Raw genomic sequence first — 9,648 nt, 5'->3', positions numbered from 1 at the left:
AAGATGTCGGTAATGAAATCACAACGTCACCCGCGGGTGAGCTAATGCGTGCTGCAAGAGAGCGTGGTGCTATTTGAATCACCGCTTTTGGATGAACAAAACCCTCTCTTCCCCAAAACCCAAACCCTTGGCGGCTGTGCGTGTGTGACCCGTTTTCTCTATTTCTCACTCCTTAGGGTTTTCTCAAATCCTCTCTTCCTCTCACTCTTCTTTCTTCTGTCTGTCTTCTAAAACCCTTGTATCTGTTTTTGGATTTGGGGTTTTTGTCTCCTCTTATCATATATTTATATTATAGTTCGAGTTTCATTTCTCATCTCCGTCGGAAGAGGATCTTGCCGGTTGATTGATATCCCATGGCCACCGTTGCTCCTTCCGCAGATCGTATCCTTGAATTGATTCTTGATTTAGTTGTTTTCAGTTTGGGATTTTTGTATGCTGTTATTATGTTCTCGCTTGATCTGGTTTTATGAGCGGACCTTTGATTTGGATCGGAGTGGTTCGGTGCTAGTATGTGCTGTTTGTTTCTTCTACGATTTATTTTTTCTTTCAAAGAATATGATTTAATTAGGGATGACCGCTGGCTGTGGGTGTTTTATGTTCTCTGGTGTTGGTTGGTTTCTTGGATTTGTTCGGAGTGAGGTATTGTATGTCGGTGAATCTACTTGAATTTTGATTGAGATGGCTTCGTTCGGGAAATTGTTCTTTTATTGGTTGTTACGAAATTCTGGTTATTTTGTGCTTTTTGGCTGTGCTTGCTGGTTTTATTTTCAAAATTTGTCGCCCTTTACTTTTTCAAACAGAAGCAACAGATTTACTGCAGAAGTTGTCGTTAGACACTCAACCGAAGGCCCTGGAAATTCCGGAACCAACCAAGAAGGTAATTGTTATTTGTTTTCCGGTTATATGATACTGTGTCAGTATGCGAGTTGCCTGTTTCTGCTGGAGAAGAACTTTTAATATTACGATTGAACGAACTTGTGATACTGCAAGTTTTCTGAATTTTTCAACAACGGCAGATGAAAATAAGTTGACATGTCTTGGAAATTGTACCTGTCTATGAGTTTTAAAATAAGAGTTTTGTCAAATCTTGTGTAGGCCACTGGCAACCAGTATGGATCCGTTGATACTGGGAATGCTGCAAATGGTCAGATCCCATCGTGTGAACGCTCTGTGACACCATTATTACAAGATTTTATTGATCCCACTATGTGTTACCTCCCAAATGGGTACCCGTCGACTGCCTATTATTATGGAGGTGAGTCGATGCAGATATTTATGACTGTATGTATTGATACAAAGTACTGGTGAAGTTTATTACCAGATAGTCGTCTTCTGTACGCTGAAACGTGTGCTTTGTAGGTTATGAAGGGACTGGAAATGAGTGGGATGATTATTCGAGATATGTGAATCAAGATGGAGTTGAGATGACTTCTGTAATTTCTTATATGCTTCAGCTCATGAATTTTTTTTATGGATGATTATCTTTATGGACAATGTTTGCCTTACTTGCATTTCCCCCACTTACAGGGAGTTTATGGGGATAACGGGTCGCTCATGTATCATCATGGATATGGTTATGCACCCTATAGCCCTTATTCACCAGCTGGCTCTCCAGTTCCAACAGTGGGAAATGATGGTCAGTTGTATGGGCCTCAACATTATCAGTATCCTCCCTATTTTCAGCCAATGACACCCACGAGCGGACAGTTCATGCCTACTCCTGTTGTCCCAACTCAGGGTGATGTTACCACCTCTGTAGCTGCTGACCAAAAGCCTCTTCCTGTGGAAACAACTAATGGGAATTCCAATGGCATCAACAATGGTGGGACTGTGAAGGGAAATAATGGTGCTAACCCTGGGAAACCAGCCTATCAAGTCTCATCTTTTAATTCCAATGCTTCATATGGAAGAGGTAACATGCCCGGTCGTATTCCTACTTCAGGTTACCAGGATCCACGATTTGGTTTTGATGGATTGCACTCACCTATTCCATGGTTAGATGCCCCACTATTTTCAGATGGACAGCCGCGGCCCGTTGCTAGCACGACACTCACTTCCTCAATATCTGGTGGAAATAATATGACTGCGTCCCGGAATCAGAGTTTTCGCCCTGGCTCTCAATTTATGGTGCGTTGGTAGCATATTCTGACTATTTGTAATGTCCTGCAAGTCTTTGAATTTGTTCACTTTTCAATTACCAAGTGATTTGAATTGATTGGATTTTGCTTTCTTGATTATCAGGCCTAGTATTTCTTGTATATGATTTTAATGACTGGCTTGCTTTTCTTAGGGTTTGCACCATCCAAGACCAATGCCTGCCATGGGAGCCACTCATGGCTTCATAAATAGAATGTATCCTAACAAATTATATGGTCAGTATGGGAACACAGTTAGATCTGGCATGGGATATGGAACACATGGGTATGATTCTCGGACAAATGGACGTGCTTGGCTGGCTGTTGACAACAAGTACAAAAATAGGGGACGAAGTGGTGGTTACTTTGGTTATGGTAATGAGAACATGGACGGTTTGAATGAACTCAACAGGGGACCAAGAGCCAAGGGCAGCAAGAACCAGAAGGGCTTTGCTCCAACTGCCTTAGCAGTGAAGGGGCAGAAGCTGCCTACAAATTTAAGCAATGATGATGAGAAAGAGGAGACAAGTGTTGTTCCAGACCGTGACCAATATAACAAAGCTGATTTTCCAGAGGAATTGGCTGATGCTAAATTTTTTATCATCAAGTCTTACAGTGAAGATGATATTCATAAAAGCATCAAATATAACGTGTGGGCCAGCACGCAAAATGGCAACAAGAAGCTTGATGCAGCATATCAGGAAGCTCAGCAGAAGCCTGGTGGCTGTCCTGTGTTCCTTTTCTTCTCGGTTAGTTTCTCTATCCTTGTGTTTTTTAATTGTGTCCTGTTATCATGTAGCTGTTATCTCACTTGCTAAATTTCTGTGCAGGTTAATACCAGTGGGCAATTTGTCGGCCTTGCTGAGATGATTGGTCCCGTTGATTTTGACAGGAGCGTTGAGTATTGGCAACAAGACAAATGGAATGGTTGTTTTCCTCTTAAGTGGCACATAGTCAAGGATATTCCCAACAATTTGTTGAGGCACATCACCTTGGACAACAATGAGAACAAACCAGTCACTAACAGTAGGGATACTCAAGAGGTAATCAGGAATGCCCGTCATCTTATGTTCATTTGGCTTAATTCTAGTGTTTTTTTTTTCTTTTTTTTTGGGCGGGTTATCTGAACAAGTTTGTCCACAGGTGATGCTTGAACCAGGGAATAAAATGATTAAAATTTTCAAGGAGTACGTCAGCAAGACTTGCATTTTGGATGATTTTGGGTTTTATGAGGGCCGACAAAAGACAATTTTGGAGAAGAAAGCGAAGCAGCAATTCCCCAAGCAGGCATGAATCTTTTAAATTTCTTTAATGCTTTTTATGTTGTACATTTAGATTTGAAGTTCGGCCCTTGTGCTTAGGGTAATTATGAAATAATGAATCTACGATGTCATTGGATCCTATGAATGCAGGTATGGGAAGGGAAGCCTACTGATGACAAAGTTGAAGTAAACGGGGAGGTTGAGGCTCAAAAACCTGATGTTGCCCCTGGATTGCTCAAGGAGTCTAACCAAACTGAGAAAGTTGGTGATGACCACAAACCAGCAGAGAATGGATCTGTTATAAATGCTGGAGATGCCCTGAAGGGTGCCAAGCCAGTTGTAGCTGAGAAGATTGTAGCCAATGGGGTTGCCAACGGTTGCTAACCTCTGCCATATTTAATGATGGCGGTGCTGCTGTCTGTACTGTTTCTTAGCCTGTAATGCTAAGCTACCGGCTGCCGCCTGATTCAATCTGTCTTGTTTTCTCTTTAAATCTGAAGATGACAATTGGCTGACAAGTGGAGGAGATAAAGATCTGTATATTTTGGAGCTTGTCAAGGCAGAGTAGTTCATAGAATGCTTAGTGTCAACCCCTTTTTCGCTGGGTTTTGGTTACAGTGGTTAGCTCCTAACAGGTTTTCTTGTTCCTAGGGTTTTGGGTTTTAGGTTTCATGTCCAAGTGATGCTATATCTTATGGCCTTTTTACCTTTTCTCTTTTTTTGGGGGCTTTATCTTTTTCTTATTTTCTCCTTTTTTCCATATTTGGTTTGTTATTTCCTGTCTTGTAAATCTAGATCTACTCTGGTGCGGAGCCTCATTGCTTTTGTTACTTGCAAGAGAGCTAGAAGAAAGGTGGGAAAATATTGAAATATAGCTGGCTTTAAGTAGCTTGGTTTCTCTTTTATTTTAGTTATATTTCGTTATGTTACCGATTGTTGACTCTGCGTATCTTGAATGAATAATCTGTTAGTGGATATTGGTTGGGGTGGACAGGTTAATTAAACCTGTGCCCTTTTCGTTTTCTTCCTTCCGAGGTTGATGGCAAGATTTGCCATATGTTATAATTGGAAGGTAACTTGTGTTTTGGGGGGGTTCAAAATCCAACCTTCTTGTCAGGGTTAGGTTAGTTACAATACTGTGTTTTGGGCCGGGGGTGGATTTGTGGTGGACTGGTTTGGGTCATTTTCCATGATTGCTCACTCCGAAAAATAAGAAGCCGATGATTACTTAATATTCTTTTGTTCGAAGCTGTAGCCCTTTGAATGATGCGTGGTTTTCTACGCGACTGTTGTATACTGATGGTCTAGCCGAACATGTTGATGTGACAAAAGCGAAGCCAAGGATTGCGAATAAACCCATGAAAAAGGGCATCAATGATGATGGTGGTACTTTAGGAGGCGGAGTGAGGATCATGAATTCAATGGAACTCTGATTGTGATCCTGATGATACTGACGGAGTGAAACAAATGCTCACTTGTGAAATGAATCCCATAATGCTACTAAAGGCCCAACTAGTTCCAACCTCTTATTTGATACCGTCCAACTGTCCCAGTTCCTCACGAATCATGTCAGCAAATTAGCATTCATCAATTCTAGACCCACCTTCTATGAAGTCCAGTTGATTATAAGAAAATCACATGGCTAATCTGCCTTTAAGATGAGTTCAAACCTTTAAGCTCATCACCCAACCTTGCTAAAATATCATATTGAACCTCAATAAACTCTATCTAAAAATTCTGCATTCTTCGTTTCAGCCATGTCACACCTAGGAAAAGAGAACACCTTGTCAAATGAAAATATTCCAGTGACCTCATCTTCAACCTTCCGAATAACAGAAGCAACTTCCTCCCCTCTAACTGCTTTCTTCAAAACTAATCGAATTTCCTTCAACTTTAGTGAGCTTGGAAATAACCATGATAAATCTCTCACGCGTTCATCCTCTGAAACTTTATACAAATTAAGGGAGGGATTAAAAAAATAGTAAACTTAATTGAAATCATTCAAAAAGATCTTAAAAATGAGCAAACTGGAAATGAAAAAAAAACTTTATTTATGGATTGGTGAAACTGTATTTATTCTAAAAGATAGGATAATATCTTATTCAAATTAAAAATAAACTAGGTCTAACACACAAGATAATTGCAAATTTCTTATTTTTCATCTTAAAAGAAAGAAATATACACCACGCATTCCGTCAATGGCGTTTTGAAGAAGAAGCGCGGATCAGAAAGACATAGAAGGAAATGGGTGAAGCCTTGGCAGGGGGACACAAGCCAAGGGGTGAGCCCTTGGAACAGTAATCCCAGCCTTTTCCTCCATACTGATCTTGCCATCCACCTTCCATTCGAAGCACTGAATCATGGCAGCAAGATTGGTTTGCACAACCTGAAGAGCCAGTGAAGTCCCAGGACATCCTCTTCTTCCACTTCCAAAAGGAATGTACTGAAAATGTTGACCCCTCACATCTAATTGACTCTCTCCGTCCCCATCTTCACTCATAAATCTCTCTGGCCTAAACTCATCTGGGTTCTTCCAATGATTAGGGTCTCTACCAATAGCCCACACATTTATAAATAATCGAGTCTTCTCTGCAATTTCATACCCACAAACTACAGAGCTTCTTGATGATTCCCTGAAGAGCAATGGTCCTGCAGGGTGAATCCTCAATGCTTCTTTGACTATAGCTTGAAGGTAAGGAAGTTTTGCTATGTCTGATTCTCTTACTATTCTGTTATTACCGATTACTGAATCAATCTCTTGTCTTGCCTTCTCCATTACATGTGGATGGTTGATTAACTCCGCTAGAGCCCATTCAATGGTTATGGCTGTAGTGTCTGTTCCTGCCACAAATATGTCCTGTATATGTATAATTTGTAGTTTGGCAAGTTAGTTGTTGGTGATGGCATGAATATAAAATTTGGGCTTTGAGACTCTAATGTGCCTTTCTTTAATGCTCTTGAATGATAATGATAATGGGGCAACTTCCTAAGTGTTATTTTTTGGACTCGTTTTATTATTATTATTATTAGATTCTATAGAAAATGACTGACACTTTGATATCTTATGAAGATGAAATAATGCCATTTTGAATTTTTTTTTATCATTTTTCATAAAGTAGATTTCTTTGAAAAACTGTGAAAAATTTAAAATTGTATTTTTTTGAGGGATTTTTTTTTGGGGGGGGGGGCGTTGTTACACTAGACGTCTCAAACCCATGAACATAGTGACTCAACGCATATTATGGCGATAATATGGTGCAGTTTTGAAAATTTTTTTTAATGATTTGAAAAAAGCTTAAATTTAGATTTTTTTTTGAAAAATCATAAAAAAATTCAAAATTGTACTATTCTGTTACTGTAAGACGTCAAAATGTCACTTATGTTATTTAGAATCTAGTGATAAAAAGAAAAAAAAATATTCAAAAGGTTGGGCATTGCAAAAGAGTATTAAAGGAAGGCATATTAAGTCACCAAACCATAAATTTTAGAGCACAATGCATAATTTACAGCTAGCCATGTTAGTTGTTACTGATAATAGTATAAACATAAAATAATCTGGAACATAATAATGACTCAACTTACAAAGATAAAGGCCTTGATATTTTCTTTCGTCAATTTCTTCTCGGGGTTTTCATCTTCATATATGTCTAACAAAACATCCAGAATATCCCCAGCTTCATCTCCTCTAATACCCATCTCTTTCCTTTTCCTCCTTTCTTCTTGATGCTCTTCAATGATTCTTTCCATCAACTTATCAAACCTCTCTCGAACTTCCTTCAACCTCTTGTTGAATCCCTGCAAATCCAATATTCTGCAGAACGAAATGAAGTCTGATATGTTAAACTTCCCAGTTAACTCAGCAGCATCCACGACCAGCTTCCTCACCACGTCAGCATCATCTTCATTCTCAGAACTCGTCCGACTCACAGCCATTCTTGATATTATGTTATTCGAAAGCTCTATAAGTTCTGCTCCAACATCCACCTTTTCGCCACCTTTCTGAAGCAAAGTGTTCAGAAATCTCTTCTTTTCTTGCTCCCTCACCAGAAGGAATCGATCGAGCATTCTCCCATTTAGAAGTTCAGACATGCACATCTTCTTCATGAACTTCCAGTAGGGTCCGTAAGGGGCAAATAGGAAATCTTGGAGTTCGTAGGTTAAGTGTTTGATAGCAACAGTGCGAGATGGTCGATTTGAGAAGGAAAGTTCGTGAGTTTTAAGGAATTCTTTAGCAGTTTCAGCAGTTGAAACGACCACACAGGGTTCAGACCCGAGGGAAAGATGGATGATGGGACCATAACGGAGAGAAAGATTGTAGAAATCTCTGTGAGGAAGAGAGGAAAGAAGATGAAGATGTCCGATGATAGGGAGGGAAAATGGGGTGGGAGGAAGATGAGCTTTCTTCTTCTGTTTTGTTTTGAGTATTATTGTTCGAACTAAGATGGTGGAAAGTAACCAAATGAAGAAAGCTTGGATGTAGAATTGGAAATCGGAAGAATCTGCCATTGTTGAATTTCTGATGAGCTTCAGAAGAATCTGGGAAACTTAAAAGATTATTGTCACCGAATATGGACACGTTTCCCAGCATAAATTTAGATCTTGAAACTTCTTCCGCTGCATTTTGGGTATATGTATTTATTAAGGGAGGCAGAACAATCTGGTTACAATAAAATATAATATCATGTGACGGGCTTATCTCAACTTGCCTTGCATCTTCATGGCGGCTTATGCAACATGCTTTGTCGGATTTGGGGTGTGAGTTCGGCTTTGATTTTCTTCCACTTTTCTAATGTTTATTTCCTACTTGTTTATTTTTATCGTTAGATTCTATGTAAAATAAGTCATGTTCTGATATCATGTGGACAAAAAATGATGCAATTTTAAATTTTTACGACTTTTCAAAGAATTTGTATGTAAATTAAAAAGAAGGTACAGCAATTTTAGAGTATTTTTTCTTTAAAAAAATCAGAAAAAATTGAAAATTGCTGCATGTTTTGCCCATTAGATATCAAAATGTTAGTCATTTTATGTCCAATTCAATGATAAAAGAAAACGAGAAAAAATATTCGAAAAGTAGGGGGGGGGGGAAAAAGAAGTAATGGAGAGGGCAGCTCACACCCTAAATTTTGATTCACAATCTTTTAAAGAAACTTGTATAACAAATCTCAGGACTTAAATTTGAGTATTGGTACTCTTATAAAATTTTATTGATAATAAGCACTTAAATTGGAGTATTGGTACTCCTATAAAATTTGCAGCGTATTGATTTGTTCTGATTACAAAATATAGGGTACGTCACGACAATATTTTGCTGGATAATTAATTCCTTAACTTGTTACAGACATATTTGACTATTTTTTTTTATAGGGTTGACATAGTTTTTTGTCTCTCATAATTTTTAGGGATCAAAATAAAAATAAAAATAAACTATAAGAATCAAACATTATATTAATTGTTTAAGTAATATTAAGCGATTTTTTAAAACACTTAATTAAACAATGAGATCTTATAAAAAGGTGATCAAAAGTAGTATTTTGCCATGCCTGCCAATGTTTTAAAAACTGGATTGGAAATCAAAGTGGAGGGAGTAGTAGGTCATTGTTCAAATGGTTAGATCAGTCAGACCGTCCGGTCAGATGAGTGATGCAATAATTAAATAAAAAATATCATGTACATGTAACTAATATGTATAAAATAAATTTATAGTAAGTATAATAATTATTATTAACATATGATATCTCAATAAAAAATTTAAAATAAAAATGAAGATATGTTAAAAACTCATAAACTTTTGTTGACCTCTTTTTCTTCATTTGCTATAATAGTAAGTTAATAACATCTATTTTTATTTGCAAAAAGTATAAATATTTGAATAAATTAATTTATAAATTTACAGTGTGATCCGTTAATCCATTGAAAAATAAAAAGGGTAAAATGAAAATAGAGGTTTTATTTTTTTCCGTTTTATTCTTCATTTCTTTTCAATTTTTGAGATGCTTTAGTGCTTTTTGACTTTCCATGTACGTTTCTAAGGATTATATTTATTTCTTAGCATTTCAAGACACCTCTTCCTTTTAACTATTGGATCAGAACTACCAGGCAACATCTTGCGACCATCGACATATTTTCAGTTAAAAAAATTTCAAACTCCAACCGTTCACTTAGTTTCAGTGACCTCAAGATCTACCTTAGACTGTGCTTTATGTCTTGCGCTTCTGGTGTACATTCTTTTCATTTTGCTGGTATCTACT

General features: G+C 37.8%; 2 protein-coding genes across 5 annotated transcripts; one reads left to right on the top strand and one right to left on the bottom strand.

Moving 5' to 3' along the window:
• The first annotated feature begins 219 nt into the window (after positions 1-219).
• LOC114743044 (YTH domain-containing protein ECT2) lies at positions 220-4,374 on the top strand. Of its 4 annotated transcripts, none has more exons than XM_028931257.1 (10): positions 221-381; positions 801-877; positions 1,096-1,255; positions 1,360-1,433; positions 1,528-1,846; positions 1,943-2,127; positions 2,291-2,884; positions 2,966-3,178; positions 3,279-3,422; positions 3,548-4,374. In XM_028931257.1, the coding sequence occupies exons 1-10, from the start codon at positions 354-356 to the stop codon at positions 3,779-3,781; spliced, it is 2,028 nt and encodes a 675-aa protein (XP_028787090.1). In that variant the 5' UTR covers positions 221-353; the 3' UTR covers positions 3,782-4,374. The 4 variants fall into 4 exon arrangements, with proteins under 4 accessions (XP_028787088.1, XP_028787090.1, XP_028787091.1 ...); XM_028931258.1 differs by having other exon boundaries at positions 1,528-1,912; positions 2,018-2,127; XM_028931256.1 differs by having other exon boundaries at positions 1,528-1,912; positions 2,000-2,127.
• A 1,091-nt stretch (positions 4,375-5,465) lies between these two features.
• LOC114743050 (cytochrome P450 93A3-like) lies at positions 5,466-7,958 on the bottom strand. The gene is made up of 2 exons (XM_028931262.1): positions 6,980-7,958; positions 5,466-6,254 (listed from the first exon to the last, which is right to left on the bottom strand). The coding sequence occupies exons 1-2, from the start codon at positions 7,901-7,903 to the stop codon at positions 5,622-5,624; spliced, it is 1,557 nt and encodes a 518-aa protein (XP_028787095.1). The 5' UTR covers positions 7,904-7,958; the 3' UTR covers positions 5,466-5,621.
• Between the last annotated feature and the right edge of the window lie 1,690 nt (positions 7,959-9,648).

Source organism: Neltuma alba, unplaced genomic scaffold (genome assembly GCF_004799145.2).
Source record: "Neltuma alba isolate B1F8T4 unplaced genomic scaffold, ASM479914v2 tig00003920_pilon, whole genome shotgun sequence".
In the NCBI taxonomy this organism is placed as follows: Eukaryota; Viridiplantae; Streptophyta; class Magnoliopsida; order Fabales; family Fabaceae; genus Neltuma; species Neltuma alba.
Note: the sequence above shows the minus strand (reverse complement) of the source record. Positions and strands in the feature narration are given on the sequence as shown.

What these genes read in the sequence shown, in the direction of transcription:
- LOC114743044 (XM_028931255.1), top strand. Translation starts at nt 354, where the DNA reads ATGGCCACCGTTGCTCCTTCCGCAGATC. An exon ending in CGTTGCTCCTTCCGCAGATC is followed by an intron (nt 382 to 800) that starts GTATCCTTGAAT and finishes TTTTTCAAACAG; the next exon opens with AAGCAACAGATTTACTGCAG. An exon ending in GCCCTGGCTCTCAATTTATG is followed by an intron (nt 2,128 to 2,290) that starts GTGCGTTGGTAG and finishes TGCTTTTCTTAG; the next exon opens with GGTTTGCACCATCCAAGACC.
- LOC114743050 (XM_028931262.1), bottom strand. Translation starts at nt 7,903, where the DNA reads ATGGCAGATTCTTCCGATTTCCAATTCTACATCCAAGCTTTCTTCATT. An exon ending in ATATCAAGGCCTTTATCTTT is followed by an intron (nt 6,255 to 6,979) that starts GTAAGTTGAGTC and finishes ATACATATACAG; the next exon opens with GACATATTTGTGGCAGGAAC.